Below are 25,419 nucleotides of genomic sequence, written 5' to 3' on the forward strand. Positions count from 1 at the left end.
CAGATTGATATTCCCACTCCCCTCCTGATCCAACAACTCAGAATTAACCCATGAAACCCCTTCCCCCATCACAAATTGGTTCCTCATTTTGATGTTCCAATGTCCTATAAACATCCCATTCCCCGCGGCTCAGCTCTCCGATGGTCTGCGTCTTGGCTCCCCGGTAGGTTGCAGATCATGCCAGCTCTGCCGGCATCCTTGGGCCCCCTCTGCTCCCTGTGCCCACCAGCACCATGTTTGTCCAGGTTCATGTGAGCATTAGGTGATGGTGGTCATCCTGCAGGTACCCGAGTCCACACAGCCCAGCACAGCGGCCAGATGGAATTTTCTGAAGAGTCGTCACAATCACATCACTCTCCCTCTCACAAACATTTCATGGTTTCCTATTATCTTTGCTTCTAATGGCCTTTAGGCCCAATCTTCCTTTAAAGATGTCTCTCTAGCTCCTTATTTGTACCTATCATCCAGACAAATTTAAAAACTTGTTATACAGACATCATACCTCACTTGTTCCTCCCTCTGCCTGAAATAGCATGCTCAATTCCAGTATCCACCTCTAAAAATTTCCCGTTATCTAACGCCCATCAGTAAAATCACATTCTCAAAACTCTTCCTGATTCCCTTAACCTGATATGTAATTTCCTTTTATAAGCCCTTTGTCCTATCATTTATTAGTTATTTACTGCTGTGTAAAAAGTTACCATAAGACTTAGTGGCCTAAAGCATAAATATTTATCATCCCACAGTTTCTGTGGGTCAGGATCCAGACACACTGTAGCTGGGTCCTCTGGCTCAGGGTTTTATATGCAGCTACATGGCAGTTGGCAGGCCTCAGGAGGTTCTTGCTGGTTTTTGGTCAGAGACATTAGTTCCTTGCCACCTGGGCAAGGTTGCTCACAACAAGGTGGCTAGCTTCCTTCAGAGCAAGGGATCTGTGAGAGAGTGGGGGAGGGTCCCCATGCAGAAGGTGGGTTTTTTATATGCTCATTTCAAAAGTGACATCTCATCACTTCTGCCCTAGTCTATTCCTAATAATCGAGTTGCAAACTGCAGCCCACACTCAGAGGGGAGGGGATGACACACAGGCGTGGCCACCAGGAGGTGCAGATCTTTGGGGGTCATCTTAGTGGCTACCTAGCACATCACATTACTTCCTGCATCATACCTGTGCCATTTTCTTATCCCCTCTGTTAAGAGAGTATATTTCTTATTTACCTTGAATTCCTTCTTAGCACCTAGCCCAGGGCCCTTCCTAGCAAAGCCCTTCAGTTTGTTTGCTGAATTGAACTGAAGCTAACTGATAAAAGAAGTGGTAACTCTGGATACAGCCTCCTCCTTATGTAATTTGAGATTCTCCTTTCACGTGGGAAGCGGAAATGCCAATGGGGATCAAAGAAGAAGAGGTTTATCTGACCTTTGCAGAGCAGAAAAATGCTATACGGCCATTGTCGTTCTTCGATTAGGAAATTCCATTCTGAGATTGTTTCTAACTTCTGGGGTGGAGTGGGGGGAATCTAAACTACCATGTGCCCAGGGCAGAAAGAGACTGAGCACTCCCCTTACTTCCTTATTTAGCACTTGCACAAATATAAAGACACATGTATAATTACCGTCATTATTAACTTTGCTTTCCTTCTACCCTGAATGCTCAAAGTCTCATCCGAGTTCGGCTCTTTTGCCTTGACAACATCAACCTCCTCTTTTCTTGACTCTGCCTTTCTTCTCTCTCTTAGAAAGAATAGCACGAGTGGAAATCATCTTGCTCTCTCTCTGCATTTAACCTGTGTTGTTTTCTCTTTAATCCCTGTCAGTTTCCTGTTCTTCCATTTAAGACATTTTGCCCCTGCCTTCATTTCTAATTCCAGCTTTTCCTATTCCACGTCCGTTTCCTCTCATTTCCCCCTCCTTTCCTTCATCCTCCTCGTCCTCTAGCTGAGCTTTTCTCCTGCTGAACCTTTCCCGTTTCTTTGCTAGGTAAATGCCCTTGGATCACTCAAATTCCCCTTAAAGCTCAGGATTAGGAAGCCTTTCCAGGTATTCCTCCCATCAGGATTATTTGTTACTCTGCCAAGAAAAAAAAAAAAAATTCACACTCTTCATATGCCTAAAAATTTTTAAGCATTAAAAGTTGATACTTGTGTATTTCATTGTTTGACAAATAGAAAACCCTTCAGACAAGTAGTGTCTTTTGCCTTCTACAAGTGTAAGGTGGACGTGGGGATCCAGCACAAGGCAGGACTGTGATCTCTCCGTGGATCGCGCCCTTCAAGGCCGTGCTCAGAATTCTCAGCTGCCCCCTAGAGACCCCAAGGTGAACTGCAGCAAGCATTCAAAAGGCTGTGTCTGCCCCAGAAATACCCAATGCCTTAATCCTGAATGTACCTATTTCTAATACATTTTATATTTTAAGCAGGGACTGAATCTTTTCTGAGCTCATCCGTGTTGTGGGAGTTGCAAACTCCCATGTCCGCAGGTGTTAGGCACACAATTAATGAAATGGGAGGAACCCTTGTGGGCCTGTGTTGAACTTGAGAGCATGTATTCCATCCAAAGCAGGCTGTTGTCCTCAGCCGCAGAGCAATGATAGCCCAGTGTTGCTAATCTTCTGATTTTTTTCAGGAAATCCATAAATCTGGAGTTCTATGGGAATCTGAATTTTTTTAAGTGCTTGAAACCAATTTAATCTTTAAATACCCTCTTTAGGCCACATAGGACATTTCCATGATCCAAAAGTAGTCTGTGGACTGTCATAAAAGTCTTATGATAGCCAGGCACGGTGGCTTACGCCTGTAATCCTAGCACTCTGGGAGGCCAAGGCAGGAGGATCGCTTGAGCTCAGCAGTTTGACACCAGCCTGAGCAAGAGTGAGACTACTAAAAATAGAAAAATTAGCTGGGCGTGGTGGCATGCCCCTGTAGTCCCAGCTATTCAGGAGGCTGAGGCAGAAGGATCCCTTGAACCCAGGAATTTGAGGTTGCTATAAGCTATGCTGACACCAGGGTGCTCTAGCCTGGGCAACAGAGCAAGACTCTGTCTCAAAAAAAAAAAAAAAAAAAAAAAAAAAAGTCTTAGGACCTTTCCTATACATCCTTACCAGGTCCTTGTGTAGCATCACCTTGTGATGCTACAGGGTCAAATGAACATAATTAAAGAAATGATATAATTTTCACAATAGTTGTGAAAGAAGGCTAAAAGATGTCATGCTCACTTAGAACAGCAGGTTAGGGTAGGTAACTTACTAAATACAGTTCTTATTAAACAATGAGGGTTAATGCTTCTTGATTCTTTGGAAAAATCAAGCATAAATATTGAAATGTTCATAGCCTGATGTGTCAGATTATAAAAATTCATACCCATTCTCTAAAACCTAGCAGCAATAAAAAAAAAAAGAAAGAAAAAAATAAAAAACAAATACTATCTATATTCCCCCTGTGGCTTGGAAGTGGGTCTGTAACCTCGACACAGTATCTGTATAAAATTTAAGCAGAGAACCTATGGGTATAATTTGGAAAGTTAGCCTTTGGACATACTCTGTAGAAATTTAACTAGGAACTTACTTAAAATAATAAATCCATTTCCAAAAGCCCCTTTAAGGCTGGCATCGAGTGGCTGAGAGCCACCACACCCTGTCTTACCACCTCAGTAGTACTTGGCACCATCTGAAAGGATATTTATTGATTTGTTTGTGTTTGTTTTCTGACTCCACTTATCAAAACATAAGCTCTTGAGGAAGGGAACTTGTGGGTCCGTTCCATACTGTTTCCCCGGTGCCTATAATGGTGCCTGGCACTGAGTAGGGGATGAGGAAATATTTGCCGAATGAATCAACCCAGACAATCAGCCTAAAATCGGGGCATTTCTTTGGCAGTGACATGAAGGTGCCAGGCAAGTGAGAGTCTCTTGGAGGGAGGAGGACAAGCCTTGACTCTGGCTTCTGGCTCTGTCCTCCACTTTATGAAGGGATACAGATTCAGTTTTATTTTTAAGTTAATGACTGGAAAATAAAATGAGAACAGAGAACATTGATAGCGTAGACGTTTTAAATATCCATTAAACAGATACTTCTCTTCTCCCTGTGAAAAGGAAATGTCCCCATGCTTTATAGGTAAAAACTCAGATAAGGGAGCCTCATCCCCAGAGCTTCTGCGCTGGGGCCTGAGAATTTGCACTTCCTTGTTCCCAGGTGATGCCAATGATCTTGATCCGGGGGCCATACTTTGAGAACCACTGATGTAAACTGCAAAACACTATTCAGGTGTCGAATGTTAAGGTCATTCACATACACACACACACAGTTTGCCACCATCCCCTTTATATTCAACCTTAACTATGGCCTCATCTTTTGACATTAAACCATTTTCCCTCATGGGAGGAATTTCTTTAATGGTTATGAGGCAATCTATCTGCCGCAGAATACAGGAGACATGAAGAGGAGACTGGCAATTCTTTATTATTAACCACAAAGTAGTGGCTCATTACAATGAAACAAAAACCAAGGAGATAAATATAATAACACAAGGACATACTACAAGGTTTCATAAACTGTTATCACTATTTAATGTGTTTGGGTTGCCATTTAATAGTTACTGAGAACCCACAATGTGCTAAATCTAAGTTGGGGGGCAGTTAATCCCTTGATTTCTTAGTCATGGACTGATGTGCTGTGTTGTAGATTCTGTCAGTATTTTATTATAAATTAAGACTCAATATTTTAAAATCCCTATGCAAAAAGTCATTTTAGAATAAAGAAAGTTTGCTCATTGTCAAGTTATCATCAAACTTATCAAGGAATCTATATGCTGTGCTCTAGTTTCTTCCTTTTAGTGACTGAGGCCAAAATCCAACCTAGTTTGTATGTGTGTGTTTGTGCATATTAAGTATGGTCATTTTCTCCATTTTCTTGTTTTCTGGAATCTAATTTCAATTGTATAATCATCTGTTTAAAATATGTTCAAGTAAAATAATAGTGAATATCTTCATAGGACTTGCTACACGTCAAATATTGTGCTAAGAATTTTATATAAATTATAGATATCGGCCTTATAGATACTGGTCTAGGCAAAGAACTTATGAAGAAGACCTCAAAGGCAATCACAGCAACAACAAAAATAAATAAATGAGACCTGATCAAATTAAAAAGCTTCTGCACAGCCAAGGAAATAATCAATAGAGCGAAAAGACAACCTACCGAATGGGAGAAAATATTTGCATGCCATACATCCAATAAAGGGCTAAAAACCAGAATCTACAAAGAACTCAAGCAAATTATCAAGACAAAAATCAAACAACCCCTTAAAAAGTGGGCAAAAAACATGAACAGAAGCTTTTCAAAAGAAGATAGACTAATGGCCAATAAACATATGAAAAAATCCTCAATGTCTCTAATCATCAGGGAAATGCAAATCAAAACCACAATGAGATATCACCTAACTCCAGTGAGAATGGCCTTTATCAAAAAAATCCCAAAACAACAGATGCTGGCATGGATGTGGAGAGAAAGGAACACTTAAACACGGTGGGACTGCAAACTACTGCAACCTCTATGGAAAGCAGTATGGAGATACCATAAAGAACTAAAAATAGAACTACCATTTGATCCAGCAGTCCCACTACTGGGCATCTACCCAAAGTAAAAAGAGTCATTTTATCAAAAAGACATTTACACTCAAATGTTCATAGCAGCACAATTCACAATCAAAAAGACGTGGAATCTACCCAAGTGCTCATCAATACATGAGTGGATTATTAAAATGTGGTATACGTATACCATGCAGTACTAGTGAGCCATAAAAAAAATGGCGAACTAGTACCTTTCATAACAACCTGGATGGAGCTGGAGCCCCAATACTTCTAAGTGAAGTATTGCAAGAATGGAAAAACAAACACCACATATACTCACTATTAAATTGGAACTAATCAATCAACACTCGTGCACGTATGGTAGTAAAACTTGACAGAAATCAAGCAGGTGGGAAGGGGAAGGAGGGGATGGGTAAATTCACATCTAGGGTACAATGCACATGAACTGGGTGATGGACACACTTATAACTTTGTCTCAAACTGTACAAAAGCAATTCATGTAACCAAAACATTTGTACCCCTGTAATACTCTGAAATTAAAAAATACAAATAATAATTTTATATGAATAAAACTTTGATTCTTACAGCAACAGTTTGAGGAGGGTACTATCATTATCCCCATTTTATAGATGAAGAAACTGAGGAATAGAAAGGTGGAGCAGCATCTATTTCTACTTCTTTGGATCAATCACTCTGCTAGACAGAGGTGAGTAAGATATCGTGCCTCCTTCCTTTTAAACTATGCCTCAAGGGACAAGTTCAAGAATCCAAGGTTAAGGGCAGAGCATGAGGCAAGGCATACAGACGTAAAAGTGCAAGAAGTATTGGAGAGTGGCTAGTGGAAGTTACGCCAGCGTGCAAGTTAAATGCAGAGAGGTAAGAGGAAAAGAAGAAGGGGAAGGTAGGTCAGCCATGGATGCCATGACTTGGGGGCCAGGGTGGAGTGCGAAGCACACTTTGTCCTTTGGATATACCTCCTAAATTTCGGTCATTCAAATAGTACTGTAACAATTTTTGTCACATCAGTGTACCACCTACACTATTTTTAATTTAATATTTAAAATAACTTTCCTTTAAAAAATACATGTATTAAAAATTCATATCATTACTACAAATATGAGACAAGTGTCCCTTGCCAAAAATAGAAGATAACTATAAAAATCAATAGATGATTATTTAAATTAAAAAGTGCTCCTCCCTCTTAAACTAACTCTTGCACCAGAGCGGAAACCCACAGCCACACGTGGGGGAGCACTGCAGTGGCCATGATGAGTCAAAGGTCAATGTTCTTATTTGTTGAGTTTTGCTCCTACTCCTTTCACATGTATATATTTTTAACTTACTGAGCCTAGTTTAATTTGTCTTTTTCTATGTGAGATCTCAAAACTCCTCTACCTTAGTTAGTTGAATTCATAAAATATTTGGTTGCTTGTGTTTTTTCATAAAAAGCAAAGTTAAATTTTCATGTCACTGTCCTACTAAGATTTAAAAGCTGTTTTGTAGGTCAGCTATTTTAAATTCCCCTTGGTGTTTCGACATTTCCCTGCATCTCCAGCAGATGTCTGATCAATGGGGCTGCAGGGCCACAGTGCCACTGCCGTGGTGGTTGCCATTTAAAAGAGCTTTTAATGCAGAAAATGACTGTTTCCTAGAAAAACCCCCTCTATGCAATGAGGAGCTAGACAGCTATTTCTGTAGGTAGCTACGGCCTTTGTTATTCAAAGAAACACGTTTTATCCTCATAGATTAGGGTGATAGGTTCTTTGTTCTCAATGGAAAAGAGAGGATGTGTGCGTGCGTGTGTGTGTGTGTGTGTGTGTGTGTGTGTGTGTGTTTCGTAACAGGTAGTTAGCAAGTATAGCTATGTGGGGATACAAGAAAGTTTTCTCCCCTTATATTTCTTTCCCTTCCTCTCTCCCTTCCTTCCTTTCTTCCTTCCGTTTTTGTTAATCTCAGGGAAATGATATGCTGAAACAGCCAGTCACAGTCTGGGCTAACCAGCCTCCACACCCCCACCTCCACCCCTAGTGCTGTACCATTTCTTAACACATAGTTTAAAAATTCTTAAGTGACAGGGCCTGCATGTTTCCACAGCGTGAATTGTCCTCTAGTCTACAAAATTATCCCCACTGATATCTGATCCTATTAGTCTAGTTTTACTCTTTCTTTTCTTTTTTTTTTTTTTTTTTTTTTTTTTGTAGAGATGAGGTCTTGCTATGTTGCCCAGACTGGTCTTGAACTTCTGGCCTCGAGTGATCCTCCTGCCTCAGCCTCCCAAAGTACTAGGAGTTTTCTTTCCTTTCCTTTCCTTACCTCCTTCCTTCTTCCCTCCCTCCCTCCCTCCCTCCCTTCCTTCCTCCCTCCCTCCCTCCCCTGACTTTCTTTTCTTCCTTCCTTTGCTTCCTTCCAAGACAGGGTCTTGCTATCACCCAGACTGGAGTGCAGTGGGATGATCATAGTTCATTGTGACCTCAAATTCCTGGCCTCAAGCCATCTTCCTGTCTCAGCTTCCGGAGTTGCTAGGACTACAGGTGCACACCACCATGGCTGGCTAATTTTTTGCTTTGTATTTTTTTTTTTTTTTTTTTTTTTGCAGAGATGGGGTCTTACTATGATGTTGCCTAGGCTAGTCTTGAGCTCCTGGCCTCAAGTGATCCTCCTGCATTGGCCTCCCAAAGTGCTGGGATTGCACTTCGGTGCTCACGCCACCACGACTGGCCTAGTTTTACTCTTTTACTGTGTATGTTGAGGCAAAAAGTATACTGGACAGGAATGGAGCTGGAAGTAAACGTCTACGTCTAGCTCTGCCACTTTTTAGCTGTGTGATTTTGGGAAAATCTTGTGACCTCTCTGAGCCTCAATTTACTTACGTGTGCAAGTATTTCTCAAAATCTTAATAGGAATCAAGATGTAATCATATATGTTAAAGTTCTCCATGAATAGCATTGCTAATAAAGTGTTATATAAAAGCAAGATGTGTCAGTAGCCAAATCTTCCTAACATTCTTTACTCTCAGGCTAGACTGTTCTAACATTTATAAATCTTTCCAAGCTCCTATAGGAAAATAGAATTTTTTTTTTTTTTTTTACTTTTCTCTATGGAGAACGCTGAGGTAGCTTAAATAGACACCAGACATTCTACCTACGAGGGAATATTCTGTCCTTTTGCCAGCAAATTCCTTTTCCTATGGGATGGATGAAGAATAGTACATATTGTTTTAGGAATAGCCAAAGACGATGACTTCAGACGATACCCTACACCAAATCCTTGGCTAGAAAATGTGACAGGCTATCCAGGGAAGTCTGGTTCATGGGGACAAGTTGTGCACCTGGAAACCAGGACAGTGGAGAGTGGGCTTCTTTCCCCTCGAGGTCTCTCATTTTCTCTCCAATGAGTGCCTTCTATGTGCACTCCTTTTATCTTCCCCTCAGGGTCACACTTTCCTTCTCACTGTTCCCCTGGAAGAGATTTGCTTTAAGTTTAAACCTTCAGAACATTTATCTGGCAGAACCAAGACCTGCAATGCCTGTAAAACCAGCATTGCGCCACCTTTAGGAACAGGAGAGAACACCTACACAGGACAGAGAGGTAAGGATAAAGGAAAGTAGGAGAACTTCCAAGCAAGCCTCCTGAGATATCTCTCTTTATCATGAAAAACTAAAAGATTTGCCAAATTATGAACAGAAATAACTCTAATAGAAAAAAATATAAAATCACCCCAAATGAGCTGAGTTCTATAGCTGTTGTAGGAGCTTTATGTCCACGTTTTTTATTAATAGCTTTCATTCTTAAAAACAATGTGTTTTTTCTTTATTGGCCAATATTTCCTTTCAAATCTTTGTACTGCGGGCTGTTTAGCGGAGCCAATGTGCCTGGGTCAGAGCTTTTCTCCCTGTACACGTGTTACTTTTACCCAGTTCCTAGCCAGTCTCATAAACAGGCACTGAGGAAAGAGAGACTGTGAATGGACTAGTAAAAATTCATCATCACTGCAGAAAAAACTCAAAGCATAAGATATTCTAGCATAAGATATTCTAGCTAGATCAATAGAAGCACGCTTGTATAAGGGGAAGGACAATCAAATATTATGGCTTTAATGTCAAACTTCATATCCCAGATAAAGCCAATATGCTATTAATGTATGCATGAAGTAGCTTGCTTGGTGGAAAATACTTAAAAGTAGGAAAAGAATAATATAGAGCTTTAATAGCCCATAATAGACCATCAGTCTTGAGGTGTATCAGCCTGTGTGTGAGTCAGCCAGGTGCTGCCCCCACTGGTGAAAGAAGGGCATTGCTCTCTCCCTACTGGGCTTATTTGTGGACCAGAGAATAAAAATAAATAGCACAACAAAGGATAAGGATGCAATACCAAATGTGAGTCTTGCTAATTCCCTGGAAACATGAGCCTGAATTTCATAAGCCTTCGACTCTCAAGAAAAGGAAACCAGTAGGATGAAAAATGCAGATAGACCCAGAACACAGGGCCAACCCCATTCTCTGTGTAAACCTGCCAAAGATAAGAAATATATTTCTCAGCAAAGTTAGAAGGCAGCACACTCGATCAGAAGATCAAAAAGAGAAAATACTCCGAGAGTCCTAGCAGACCAGAAATAACAAAGGGAGCCTTCCACACTAACTGCACACGTGTCCACTGGTTGTTCCTAAATTAATAAAAGCCAAACAATTCCCAAATGAAGCATTTTCATTTTGAACTTTGAGGGACAATGGATAACAAAAAAAGAGGCTAAATTTTTTCACCTTGAAAAGCAATGGCATCAAAGTTGGATCAACAACTCTGAAATTATTTTCATGTGAGAACTAGAGTCTCTATTTAATACACATACGAACTTCTAACCCTAAGGGACCAGTTTGAAGAAGTTTGATACATCCTTATAATGGAACATTAGGCATTAAGTTTCATGATTTTGAAGAATATTTAATAAAATAGGAACATGTCCACTATATCCTAATAAGAGAAAAAGGTAGATTGTAAACTATTTGTATATTAATGTTCCCAATTTTATGATATCACACGGTTATACACACATACACACAACATATGCAGAAATAGCACTGGTAAGAAATAGAAAAAATGTAACTAATTTTTCATAAGTGTGGATATGGGTAAACTTTATTTTATCCTACCCTCAAATGTCTTTAATAAATATTAATTACCTTTATATTAAGAAAGTCATAAACATTGTTTTTAAACTGGATATAAACAGAGTCTTCTAACTTCTCTACCACGCTTTCTTCTTCAATACCACTACTGGAAAAACATTATAACCTATAAATTAGAAAAACAGTTCAGAGGATTCAGGAGCCAACCACAGATAACTGTCATGAAATAAAAATCTCAATAAAATTTAAACAAGATGGATGAAAGCCATCTTTTCGCTTTGGGGACACTTTTCTTTTAACTGTGTTTCCTTAAGCCAAAGTTAAGCCAGCACTTCAGTCTATGAGCTCAGTTCTGCTTTTTTCTCCCCATCAGCATGCACAGGTTTCAAAAGTAAGTCAACCAAGGTTATCTTGTTCTTTTATCCTTTTCATTCAGTGGCTGAGGACAAGCATTTGAGGACAACCAGCCTTTCTGAAATGATGTTTGGAAACTCTAGTTTCCCAGTACGTCTTGCTCTTTGAGTTATTTCACAACCGTGTGTGTGGGTAGCAGCTTGACACTGTGGACTGAGCCTACAGCAGTGTTTAGACTTGAGGGGTTAATAGCGCACCTCCCTCCCACCCTGGGGCTGCCCCCAATAGTATCTTTCCAGAACCCTGGAAAGGGGTGTAGGTAGGAAAACAAGGTGGCCCAAGGCTCTCAGAGCTCAGGGAACAAGAGAACACTTTCTTGTGAGGGTCTGTGATAATCACAACTTGGGAAAACATCCCAAAATATGTAACCCAGTGGCCCTGTGTGTAAGACATTGTCATAAGTAAAACATATGTTAGTAGTGTCTTTACTTACCAAGGAACACAAAGTATCAACTCAATGTTAGACCATATCAAATAGTAAGATGGAAAAATCACCTTAGTTGATAGAAATGTTAAATTTCACAGTAAGCACCTTTCTTCTTGCAATGTACTTGTTTTTTTTTTCCCTAGCCACTAGGAAAACTACAATACTAATTTGCTGGGGGCAGTCCTTGGCTCATGGTAGGTGCTTAATAATTATGTGTAGGAGAGAAGGAAGGAAGGAAAAAAAGAAGGAGAAGGGGAGGGAGGGAAGGGAGGGGAGGAGAGGGGAGAAAGTCATATAGTTCACTCCTTGTCATTTGGACAGGACTGCATATTACAGAGAGACAAGGACATGTTCAATTTTGAGGGCTTTCAATGTCATCTCCTGGTGTTGTTAACAGTTCTAGTACTCAACACTTCTCTCTATTAAGAAATTCTCCCTATGGCTAATACAAACCCTCTCTGCTTCATCTTAAGCCCACTCACTCTGGCTCTGTCTCAGAGGAGAAAGTGAACAGCTGATCTCCACACTCGGTGCAATAATTCTTCATACATTTAAAGAGAGTAAGTCATCACCTCATTGCCTTTTTCTTCTTCCCCTTAACAACCCCAATTCCCACAGCTTTTCTCCATGGATCCTGTTTTCTAATCCCTTAATCCAATGGTGCATATTAGTACTCAGTTCAAAGTCGGTAAAAATAGCATGTTGTCAAATGGTGGTGTCAGGAGATCCTGCACAAACACCCCGACATGTGGAGCTTCTGTTTCACCCCCTGAGATCCCTGCTGCAGAGCCTGGAGAGAGCATGGATATTCCCTGGCCTCTCCCCTGAGGCCGGGGGGTGGAACACGGTTTGCACAGGTGTGTTCGGGCAGTCACCAGGTACTGTATTTACTGGGCTACTCAGTGAAGCCTCACACTATGCTGGGCACCGAGGCATCGTGGAGGGGCAGACAGGTGTGTTCCTGTCTTCATGAGCAGTCCGTCAGTTTGTTCGTGCATGAATGGACGTGCAGGTGAGGAGATGGAGAGGCTGTTTTGTCAGTCGAAAAGGTTCAGGTGATATCTGCCATGACAGTGATCAACATCTATTATATTATTATCTCCAAACTGATCGTTGTGGAATACGATCGTTATAATCCTTAGGTGCTAGCATTGCAGAGCCTCCACATCCTGGAGTTGGTGCTATCCTGGACCAGAGGTCACCAGAGACATAGAGTGTCCCTTACTCTGTCCTACCCAGCCCAGGTTGCAGGTACTGGCAGAGCACTCTGTCTTACTATGTTGTTGTTGCTGCCACAGCTCTTGGGGGGGGGGGCGGGTCTCCGTTGTCCCAGTTTGGTCACCTTCCTCGCCCTCCCACTGATCCACCCATTAATTCGTAAGTGCCATCGTGGGTCCAGAACGGTGCACTGCAACTCTCATTCGTAGCCCTTCATATCTGGGTGGATGTCTCTGTGGCCTCTCAGTGTCGCGAGCCATAGACAGTAACAAGTTCAGGGAGCCCAGAGAATGACCCAGACAAATTAAGAATGTTTTAATCTACACGAGGAAGGACATTTTCCGGTAGGTGGAGGCAGGGAAGAGGGAGTGGGCTTATAAAACACGCTTCTTATCTTTTGGGGGAAAAGAGAAGCAGAGAAGCAAATCTTATGTATTCTCCTTTAATTCTGACCCAGACAGTCCCTTTAAGGTCTGTTTACATCTTACAGCCTGAAAATGCACCATCATCATTTCTTGAAGTCATTACTCAGAACACACCCCCACTGCATTTCATTTTTATTATCCCCATTTTAGGAACGATTAAATGGAAGCAGAGAGCAGTAGCAATGAAGCAAATCATGAGAGGCTCTGATAGAGACAGAAGCCTTAAAGCTTATTGGAACAGCATCTCTGTGCCAGACTATTTTTAATGCAAGTTTATGCAGCTGTCCTCCACTTAGAGAGTCTAGCAGATGAGCCCACTCCGCACTCAGTGGTTTTTGCACCATTCCTAACCCTTTCCAACTCGCCATGCTCTGCCTGCACGTGTGTGTATGTGTATGTGTGTGCGTGTGTACAGTATTCCTCCTTAAATGTCCTTCTCCACGGTCCTACACACCAGAGAGATGTTCTTGGCTTCTTGTGAATATAATTCCAGTCCAGAGATCTCTTTGCTCTTCCAGCTGCCTGTGCCTTCTAGAGGTTACTTTTGTAGGATCTCATTAAAGGTTCACAAGTAAAGGTACTATTTTTCTTTTTTAAAAAAGAAAAAAGATTGGGTAAATATACCAAATTTGTATATGCTTGCAGTATTTTTAGAAGAATACATAAGAAATTGGCAACAATGATTGCTCTGGGGAGGATTCCAGAAACTGGGAACAACATTGCTATGGAGAGGGGAACTCAGGATCCCAGAGGAGGAGAAGACTCTCTTTTTGCTGGATACCCTTTTGTACCATTTGACTTTGCACCATGTGCAAATATTACCTTAAAAAATTACATGGGGGTATGCCTACACAATGAGTGCATTGCGCACCGTTTGGGGAATGGTAATGCTTGAAGGTGCTGACTCGGGAAGGGGGGGTTGGGGGGGAGGGACATATACCTACATGATGGGTGCAACGCGCACGACCTGGGGAACAGACACGCCTGGAGCTCTGATTTGGGGGGAAAGGCGGTACATGGGCAACGTATGTAACCTGCAATTCTGTATCCCCCATAACAATAAGATGATATAAAATAATAAAAAAAAAATTACAAAAGAAGGGTGGCGGCTAGCAATTGACATTTGTTGAATACTGACTATGTTTCAGTCATTCCTAACTGGTGCTTGACTACAAAATCTCACGTAATCTTTACAACAGCCTTATGGAAAGGCCCACTTTACAAAAGGGACATAGAGTCAGGTAATTCCGGTCACTCGCGCAGGTCTGCACCACTGATCAACGGCAGCAGGGGAAGTGAACTCGGTTCTTCCCGATTCCCAGAACCACGGACTATGCTGTGTTGACTTCAGTTCTTTCCAAAGGAACCACGTGGATAAGACAGTAACTTTGGGACCACTTTTAAGAACCCGAAAGAACATTGTGAAATCCCATCACATGGTTTGCACCAACAGCTTAATGACTCTCCCTCAACCCCGAAGCTCCGTGTTAAAAGCCGTTCACGCGTGCAGGCCTCCGCTGCACAGTGGAGACTTCCCTCCAGCCTGCGCTGGCACTGGGGCTCTCACGCCAGAGCGGGGAAGGTACCTGCTTTCATGCTCTCTCCAGGAAACCTCTCTGTCTAAATGGGGAATTTTCAGGGTAGAAGTGACTTAGCTGGTCAATATTCTGACTCTCCTGAGCACACGGGTTCATCATTTCTTTAACAAGTATTTTCTGAGTGGTCCCTCTGAGCCAGGCACTCTCTGAAGGGTTAGAATCGTGGAGGTGAACAAGGTCCTTGCTCCCAGGAAGCATCCATGCCGGTGTGAAGAGACAGGCAACGAACGAACAAGCATGCAAGTAAGACGGACACCGGATAATAAGCGTATGGGAGAAAATGAAAATAAACTGTTAGCTGGAGCGGCTGGGTGCCGACCTCAGCGTGGGTCATCAAGGAGGGCCTTTCCAGGGAGACGATATGTACCTAAATGGCAAGAATGACAACTATGCCCTGGGAGCTACTGCCCTTCAAAACAAAACTAAGCTTCCTCTGTACGCTTCAGCCCCCACCCCAATTTCCACTCCAAGCTTCTATTTATTTATAACTTGAATTTGCAATCCCAGATGTTAGCATTAGCAAGGACCCTAGAAGTCTTAGTCTCTCATGCCATCATTTTAGAAATGAGGACAGAAAGATGCAGAAGAGTGAAAAGAGCCAGTCCCATGGCTAGACAGTGGCCTGACTGGTAGCTGAGAGTCCTGTCTTTAGCCCAGGTTTTTCCCTCGAATCCAGATTCCTTCCCTGCTCATATTTCCAGTGTCCAGCTCCTCTCTGCAGAGTCTTCGCCTTGGTGCTAGCCTCTCTGGAGTCCACAAACACTAAATCCTCCCTGGACCACAGGGACCCACTGGAGCAGCACTGATCACCTAGAGAATGTATCTGGGAGCCAAGGTGACAGTGGAAGGGAGGGAACACCTCTCCATGGGGCAATTTCACCACACCCCAGCCATGCGCTAGAGCCGTGCCTGCCTCCTGCCACTCCCTGCCCTCAGGTAAGCCGGAAGAAGGGCTTCCAAGTTGGGGGTCGGGGGTTTGCATGGCTCTAGGAACTCAACAAACACTAAACATCTGTCTTGCAATGTTCCCTGGTTTAACCAAGTCGATATGAAAATGTTCTACTCTATGATTTCAACCCCTCCCAAAACGCTTTACAAAAAGGTTAACCACAGAATTCCTTTAAGTAGCCAGTTCCTTTAGTACATTTGAAGTATGATCTATAAAAATTCAATCTACATAGATTTTTATCTCCCCTCCCCCAGATAACAGCTATTATATCAAGAGCAATAGCATACCCTGGGGCTCTTAATGATAGCTTTTGGACTCTTTTATTATGTAATGATTCTCATTCATGCCACAAATACTTATGGAACTGCTCTATGCAATACACTCTTCCAGGTTGGAAGAGGACACAGTGAGACAAAGCACAGCCTCTGCCCTTTGGAAGCATGCATACGCACGACTCTAACACAAGGCAGATGTGACGAGGGCTGCCACAGACACATAGACAAAAACTACAGGAAACAAGGGAGTGAGAGATTATATCTCGGTCAAAGATCAGGGAAGGAGGCAGCAACATTTTAACTGGGTTCCAGAGGATGGTTATGATTTTTACAATTGGACAGTTCATTCCAGGAAAATAAACATCGTGACATGTACAAAGGCAGGACATACAAGGACACATCCTTGGAACAGAAAGGAGCCCAGTGCAGCTTGAGGGTGAGACAGGAAACCATGAGGAAGAGAAGACAAGTGTAGAAGGTAGGCGAGAGCCTTGAACGCAAGAACGGATTACGTCCAGACCCATCCATAAACCGTACAAGACTTGAGTCAGTTTGGGGCAGAGAAAGAACATTACAATGACAGTTGTGTATTAGGAAGTTCATTCTAGCAGCCTTATTTACGTAGGGATGCTCTGAATGGATAAAGGCAGGCATCAGACACAAGGAGGCCCATTCAAAAAATTACCACATGGTTCCTGAATCATATACAAAGTAAAGAATAAATTCAAGAGCTAGAGTACAAGTAGAACTGATGAGGGAAGAGACCCAAAGCCCAGGAGGGAGTGTCTAGCTCCGGAAAGGGGCGGGGGTCATAGACCTTAGATTCTGGCCTAAGCAAGAGAAGTCAGCATGAGGGCAAGTGTTGTCTCTTTAAGAAGGGACAGTGGTGAGACGCCTCCTGCTTGAGACAGTAATCATGAGTCTGCAGCATAAAAGCTGCCCCAGCTTGATGTTTCCGAGCCACCTATGAAGCCTCAGTTATTAATAACTCCTCTTCTGGAGACAGAAAGAAGTACCTGTTCCACATGAGGGGCCCAGAACACATCTCAAATGATGACGTCTCCACCACCGCAGTGAAAGCTGCCTGATTAGGGTGGGGAGCAGGAGCCCAGGGAACAAGCGTTTCTGCACAAACAGTAACTCAGTGGAGGGAGGGCCACTTGAATCAAGAACATCAGGCATAATTTAAGCCTCACGGTTGTGCCCTGGTAAGATGAAACCCATGACAGATTGAGGTCTTCCAATTCGAAGAGTTGGGTCCTGGGTTGCACCGCCTGAGCCACACATGCCTTATTTCCCAGGTGAGCATTCGCCTAACTAGCTGTCCGGACTCTCTGCGACAAGACTAAGAAGTTCTGGCCTCTGGCGTCTTCTCCTGGCTACTCGCCCCAGAAACATACAGCTTGGTTTCCATTACAGTCAGAACCATGCTGACGTCTTGAAGCCTGTTCTCAGCCACTGGGCCCGTGGAGTCTGTGAAACTTGTCTTAAACCAGTTTCCCAACATGTTTTTATAGAACAGAAATATTGCCATGAACAAAGAGGTGAAGTCTGTTGGGGAAATGCCATATTAAGTAAAATTAAAGATGTTTTTTGCTATAAGACATCTCTGAACTTTCAAATGTTAAAATGTCCTGAGACTCCCCTAAAGTGAGAAACAGTATGTAGCATCTTCCAACAGTATTTCTCTGCAGAACTACTTTCCAGCAAAGTATCTCAAGGGACAAGTGTCCTGTAGGACACACAGTAACACCGGTAATGACATTACTCTCAGGAACACTTGCATTTAACCAGGAATCTGGAATAATCATGAAAGCTAATACTTACTGGGTGCTAACTACATGCTAAGCACCTTTCTAAATACATATATTAATATATTTAATCCTTGTACCTGTGGGTGCTATTATTATTATTCCCATTTTACAGATGACAAAACTGAGGCACAGAGTAACTAAGAGATTTGTCCAAGGTCCTAAATAGATAAGTTAGTGAGTAATAGAGCTGGGAATTTAACCTAGGCAGTCTGGCACCCACAGAAACTAACTTGTAGTGGTGGAACTTCAAGCACTGTGACAAGCTGGCAGTGGGAGGGATTAGGAGCAAAACCTTGCATAGCAGCCCTTCAATCACAGGAAATCTAAACTTGTCTGCTCATAAATTAGTCTTTATAAGGCTCCTCAGATACTGTGTAGGACACGACTTCTGAATTGTACCACGGATGTAGTTTCTTCATCAAATTATGTTATAATGTACATACATACTCTTTTCTGAAAACAAAGTCATAATTCAGATAGCAATGCAATTAGCAATAATAAATAATCTGTACCTTATCAATACAAAAATCAATAATCAATAATAAATGGTAATACATAAAGAAAACAACCTCTTGATTAACCAAATCAAGAAAATGCAAGAAAATGAAGATGCAAGTTTGAGAAATGGTTTCTGTTGGGTTCTCAAAGCATTGATCTCCTGCTCCACAGGACTAGGGACAAAAACCAAGGAACTGTTTTCCTCTAAAACGTTGCAAAATTTTACATCCCTACGCTTCTACTTTGCTTGAAAATTGCCAAAGACATGTCTTACCCTCTCCCATTTCCTCTCCTTATTCAGAAGGATTATCACCAGTTTTGGGTGCATCTGGTAGCCATCTTCACTGAAGGACAGATTTCTCCCCTCAAAAGTGACGTTGATCAGATACCTGTAAAGATAAAATAAAAGGAAGATTAAAAGTGTAGAGAACGTACACCAAGAACAAGATAGTTAGGTAGATAGACAAAAAGATGGCAGGAGTCTCTAGATATACAGATACCATTACCAAACTTGGTACTCCTTGAGCTCCCGTTTGATTATGCAATAGAGTCATCCAAGTTTTCACATAGTAGGAATCATATGAACAAATAATATAATAATTTAAAATAAGGGCACTTGGTTTGAGCTCAATCTATAGCCATGACTTTGAGCAAATTACTTAGCCCGTTGAACCTCGGTGTTTTTCCCTATCTGCAAGTAGTGGAGTAGTAAAGAGACCTACCTCATTAGGTTTGTAAGGCTTACATGAGATAACTTAGGTTAAGCCCTTACCATGGAGCCTGGTGCACAGTAAACCCTTATTATGTGTTAACAGTTGTTATTCAGAAAAAGGTGGATTAAAGGGTGGAGGTGGTAGAGACAAGAAAAGAAAGTGGGAGTGTGCCAAGACAACTTTCTGCTAAGAATGGTGGCATGTAGGAACTGAGGGTCTCTCTCCAACTCAGAGATATGCACATACTCCTTAACTCTTGCTGAGATCTTGCCCAGCCCATACTTCTAAGAGTTGTGTGAAGAGTCCAGTAGGTAGGAATCTAGTACTGCAGGATGCATCTGGAAACCAGAGCTATTGCACGGTATACAGGGAACAGAAATTACCAGGGAGTGGAAAAAGGAGGGAGAGGCATTTCACAGAGTGCTCTGGGTACCTGTGCATAAGTTAGCAGAAAGTCTGGAGGTAACTAGAGTCAAACCAATGAAACTGCCTTCCTCCCTGACACCTGTACTCCGGCCCACCCCACTCCCCTGCTGGCGGCTATGATCTGATGAGCAGTTCCTTCATTGGGAATTCCCACAGGTGTGCTTATTACAACTGCATTAGTGCAAATGTGCTGACGGTAATTAATGTCCCTTTACCTTAATGGTCCAAGAAATTAATAATGATTAGCTCTGTGTTCACACGACATGCTACTCTGGAGCCTTAGGCCTGATACTGGCTTGTGAGACATGTCCCTGCTAGGAAGCAAAAGGGGTATCTTATAATTACAGTGAAGGTGCTAAAGGAAGCAGATGAAAGGTGCCTCTTAACTCTTCTCATTCAATGAAACTGGGAGACCCTTCTTTGATTCTTTCAGGTAGCATTAGAGTAAACAAGGGTGCTAGCAGGTAGATCCTTCCAGAAATTATAAAGATGCCTAGGCAGCGTGAACCAAACCCTCATGGATCACTTCTCACTGCTAGAACCGCCTGGGATATTTGAGCCTGTCATTCCCTGATCTTGTGTAGCTGCGCAAATGCAATCAAGAACATGGGAGGCCTCCACAGAGTAGAGATTCCTAGAATCTGACAAATGAAAGAGACACCATAATCCAGGAGCCCGCCACTTCCTGAAATTTACGCTTCCCTTCTACAACATCGTAGAATTGTTCTTCTCAGCTCTTCTTGAATTCTTCCACTGATGTGGGACTTACTACAGTACCATCCACCCCCCATGGCAGCCGTCTCAGCGTTGGCTGGGCAGTTCTTTCTCACTTAAAGCTGAATCTTCTCCCCTGTACCCTTTCAATCCTTGTTCTCTCCTTTGAGAGTCTACAATCTTAGCCTACTCCTTCTTCTACACGAGAGTTCTTCAAGTCTTTGAAGACATTTATCATATATCCCTTACAAAATCAATTGCCAACTTTAAAGAAGGCTTAAGCTCATTTAGTTCTAAAATTAAACATGGTGGATTAGGAAACAAGCACAGAGAGGTTAAGTTATTTGCCCAGTGTTACCCAGCTAACTGGGAGGAGAAGTAACATTTTAAGCAACAATTCCAGTCCCACGTCCTTCCCAGCACACCATCCTGATTCTCACATCAGCATCAGGCTCAGCATCCCCAGGTCCTTTACATAGTCATCATGTGCCATGTTCCTGCCACACCACCTTGGCCACTCTCTCTGGTCACCTCCAATCAGTGATGTGTAGCACCCCTAACCCAACTCTGGGCTCCCTGCAGCAGCCACCCCTTTCTCTGTGCTGGCCCTCAGCAATCATCACAGAGCTGTTCAAGCCCATCACTAGTGTGAAGACAATATTCAGGTCTCCTGTAGTTTGCAATGACTCCAACACTCCCACCAAAGCCTGTAGAAATCATCCTAGGGGATATAACTACAAAACCATAAGACAGAGTATTTTAAACTAACAAACTAGAATTTAAGCACCAACATAATTAACTCAGAGAATGTGTTCTTACTACAACAACCCTGCATTACTTAGAATAATTTCCAGAGTCTTCAGAGGAAGTTTATGAGACACACAAAAAAATTTGGAATCATCTCTTTATTGGAAGGAAGGAAGGAAGGAAGGAAGGAAGAAGGAAAGAGAGGGAGAAAGGGAGAGAAAAAGAGAGGGCGAGAAAGAGAGATAGAGTAAAGGAAGAGAGAAAGAGAGGGAAGGAGAGAATGAAAGAAGAGACAGAGGGAAAATAAATTACCTGACTTACCGCCCCTTTTCACCAGACATGGCTCTGAATAATTCTAACTTCATCTAAAACACCATTAAGAATATTTGAAAGAAAGTGTCTATTTCAGAAGGCAATTATAAAAGAGAAGGTTCCAAAAATAATTCAATTAATAAGCAGCATGAATGGAATAAGTATATAGCCTCTCAAGATGACTTCTTTGAAGGGGACAGCATTGAATTGGGTGCATAAGTTGAGAAAATTAAACTTTCAGAAAATAAACCATACTCATGGGCAATGTAATTGGCTGGTAAATTTCTCTCTGGTCCTTTCTCTTCCAGCCCCTTCTGATTTTCCTTAGCAATTGTTCTCTTTCTTGAGTGTTCACCGACTTTGAGCTCTGCAAGTTTATTTTATTTACCTAAGCACTTTTCATATATCTTACACTTATCAAAAACATTAATAAAATTTTATGACAATATACAAAATATTCCTCTTCAAAGTATCCTCTAATCATTCATGTCCATCAGTAGCAAATAGATGAATCATTCACATTGTGTTTTTCTGAGTAATTCCCTGTGATGTGACAACACTCGGCTATTAGTGAGGAGCTTGCAAATATGTACCAGCCTTGAGCAAGATGCCCTTTGAATAGTGGAACAAACCCATCCATTCTCTGGTAATGAAAAATGTGAAAAGATAATTGGGAGTGTGGTCACTGTTAGGCATGTGACCTTGGCCCCTGAACCTCAGCTTTTCTTCCCTAAAATGGAGACACCATTTTACCTCCAGCTTATCAGAGAAGTCCACTGTGATGAGCCAATGAAAGAGTGGATTAAAAAAACTGTATAAAATATGATACAAATATAAGGTTATATAGTAGGAAACATTTAGAAAAAGAATATTTTAGCATGATTTGAGTATCTGAAGGCCAGAAACTTGCTTAATTTTGAACCTCAGTGACTAAAGTGTGATCACTACATTTTAACAAGACTCAATTATCAAAGAAATACATCTGAGGAACGGAGACTGGGTTCCACATATGTAGTATAAACTAGTTCAAATGGTCATAGTAATCAATTTAACTTTCCATAAGACTCGAAAATATCCAACTACCCTCAGATCTGGCTGTAGTTTGTCAATCTTGAATATTAATTAAAACCTCCCAGCTCCCTTGTGTAAATCCTGGGTAAAGGATTAAACTATAATTAAGATTAAGAGGTGCCATAGCTATTCTGTTTTTCTGTAAACATGTCATCCTCAAGTATACAGTCAAAAAGTCTAGCTTCAAGTGGCAGCCAGACTCAGAAATTCTGCCATCAGACCCTAATCCTCTGGGATCTCCATTAAGGTTTGGCATATTAAAAAAAAATTGCTTGATTTGTCTCTGAGATGTAGTTTGACCCCTAAGAACCTGGATGGTCTGTCTCCTAAAGTTCCAATATTACACAGAATCTCAGATTGCTAGAACTAGGGAAAAACTTAGAAATTATCCATTGAGAACCCTTATTTTGGAGAGGAAAAAAACAGGTCCCAAGAATGCTAAGTGACTTTCCCAAGGTGACGCACCTGTTCAGGACTGGAGCTCAAGGCTTCTGATCCTCAGTCCACTGTCTTTTCATGACATCACCCACTGAAGTGAAGCCAGTTTCCCAGGGCTCCAGAGGTGCATTTCAGCATTCTCGCATCACATGTCACACCCTGGACTACATAGATCCCTAATACAGACTGCATAAAATAAAATCTATCTCATTTCCTGCTTGCCTCCTCGTTGAGAAAGAGCCTCAGAATCCTGATGGGCTCAGAGCCAATACATTTGCTCTGTACGGCCACAGTCATGCTCCAGTTGAGTTTAATGGGGTTGAGCTGAGGTTAAAAAGCCCTTGTGCCTCCTTGACTTTGGACATGCCACTCAGAGCTCATTCACTGCACCACGTTGGTACCCAAAGCAATGATTTAGCAGCACGCCCTGTGTGGGAGGCACCTCACAGAGCTCTGCCAGAACTGTCCCAGCCCACCAAGAGCTCTGGCACTACAGTATGGGCTTTGCCCTCCATATTTTTATGAAGCACCAGATTTTTAAAAATCAATGTCTGCTAATGTGGTAATGAGAGAGAGAACATCCCATTGCACCCAATCCTTTCATTTTCAGATGATGCAATGTTCAGAAGGGTTTCTGTGATCAGATGATGGGGGCAGGGTGGAGAATAGGATTCAGATGTCCCCCTGCCATCCCAGTGTCCTCTTCCATCACCACCAGCCCTGAAAAGGTGGCAATTTTTCATAGCTCTCATTTCCATTCTTCAGAAACAAAGGAACACAGTTCCAGCAGGAGACTTGAATTCTTGGCCCCCTGTTATAATTTTCTGGCTCTGAAAATCTACAGCTCTAAGTTTGTGTCTGTGATGTGCCCCTTACCTTCTAAAGCCTTCAGATTCCTCATCTATGAACAGACAAGCCCATACCATCTTCCTCGCCTCCTTTGACATGTTCTCTATCTCTGCAGTTCTTTTCTTAAAATAATTTTTATTGTGTGTATTTAAAGTATACAACATGACACCATGGGTACATATGGATAGTGAAAAAAACATTAGTGAAGCACATTATATCCGTCACCTTACATTCCATCTAATTAATACCACGGCGGTTACGTCACTGGACTCTGTCATCTGAATGGCAAAACCACAAATCTTTCAGAAAGTCTTTCGAAAGACTAGAGATTCTTTTCAGAAATTACTATTATTTATAGATATTTTCTCTAGAAATAGTACAAACAATTTCCCATAGCATTAGAAATAGTGGACTTTAAAACTTTTAAAAGCTACCTAATTAAAGACCAGTGCTGGAGGAAAGAGGCAAAGACGTTGAAAAATTAGATTTTCAGCATTACGGTTTGGATGGACTAAACAGAAATTTCTGACTTTTTCCCAACTAAGAAATTCATAATTATCAAAATGAATGCAAAATGATCAATCAGTATACTGTGGTCAATGTGGCAGGCAAGATTATTTTAGCCTTGTCTCCCATGTTCTCTTTTTAAATAAAGGGATTTGAAAAAGTTTTGAAAGTTTTCTTTGAAATATGCCATATATGAAAATATTAAACCATGCCTTTGGACAAAACAATTAGAAATACCAGTTTCCTAAGCTGTCCTTTTCTCTTATTTAGGCAAAATGATAACTTGTAGAGAAACTCAGGAAAAACTAATTTAAAGAGCAGACTGTAATATTAATTTATAATTACTTGAGACAGGTTAAAAATAGTTTGTCTTCTAGTAGATTAAACATTTTCTCTGAAATTATATTTATACCATTAATTTATTTTGCAAACCATTCTTCACAAATCATATTATAAAAGGTTCAAGTTTGGGCTAGTCCGTATCTCAGTTATTTCAATTCTAAATTAGTGGGGTTAAGTTAATGAGATATTAAAGTATATTAAATTCTAAATTAGTATTGTTAAGTTAATGAGATATTAAAATATCTTGAAGACTGACTGATATAAATTTAATATACTTCTCCTACTGGTGGTGAGAAATGTGCTTCAGCCCCTTAGTTTGTGCTGAACTGAATTCAAGTCGAGGTAAGTGGTGATGTGTCAACTCACCATTGATTACAAAGAAAACATCTTTTCAGCCCCCTTGGCCTAACAGTGAAAAATCTCTGAGAGCTATTACCTGGATTATGTTTCACAGCTGAATACCATGAATTAGTTTAATCTGAAATAAAAGAAAATAGAAGAGGATTGTTGGGAGCCACCCAACAACCTCCCTTTGGCTACAGGAAGGTGGAAAACATTAACCTTCCTCCAGAAAGATGCTATTTCTGACCAACATCAAGTCAAGGAGAATTCCGAGGGGCTCTGTCACCAGCTGTGATGACCCATCTGTACCCTTTCACCAAGTGGGGTCAAGGTGACGGGCCATGGCCAGGAAACAATTCTCTCTGGACTCTCTCTGGTCCATCTGGGATCAGACCCAGGAACTTGATCTTATTAGTAAGATATCCTACACTCAAATGAATGAAAAAGCCTGGACTGTACCCCCAAATACTTATGATGAGAGGTGAGTAGAAAGAAAATAAAAGGGAGAAACAGAATAAGTAAAGAAGGAAAGAATATAGCATGTATAACACACACATACACACACACACACACACATCCCCATACTGCAACAAGCAGTGTAGCAAGGTGTTTAAGAGCAAGGATGCTATAGTCACAC

The 25,419-nt window shown here is 41.5% G+C and overlaps 1 protein-coding gene across 1 annotated transcript in view; it reads right to left on the reverse strand.

The window, feature by feature from the left end:
* GRIN2B (glutamate ionotropic receptor NMDA type subunit 2B) overlaps window positions 1-25,419 on the reverse strand; it is a 292,729-nt gene that overhangs the window by 94,067 nt on the left and 173,243 nt on the right. The window contains exon 3 of the mRNA XM_069490424.1: window positions 18,596-18,710. Within this exon, the coding sequence (XP_069346525.1) occupies window positions 18,596-18,710 (115 nt within the window). The remainder of the gene's footprint in view (window positions 1-18,595; window positions 18,711-25,419) is intronic.

This window comes from Eulemur rufifrons, chromosome 16, assembly GCF_041146395.1.
Source record: "Eulemur rufifrons isolate Redbay chromosome 16, OSU_ERuf_1, whole genome shotgun sequence".
NCBI lineage: Eukaryota > Metazoa > Chordata > Mammalia > Primates > Lemuridae > Eulemur > Eulemur rufifrons.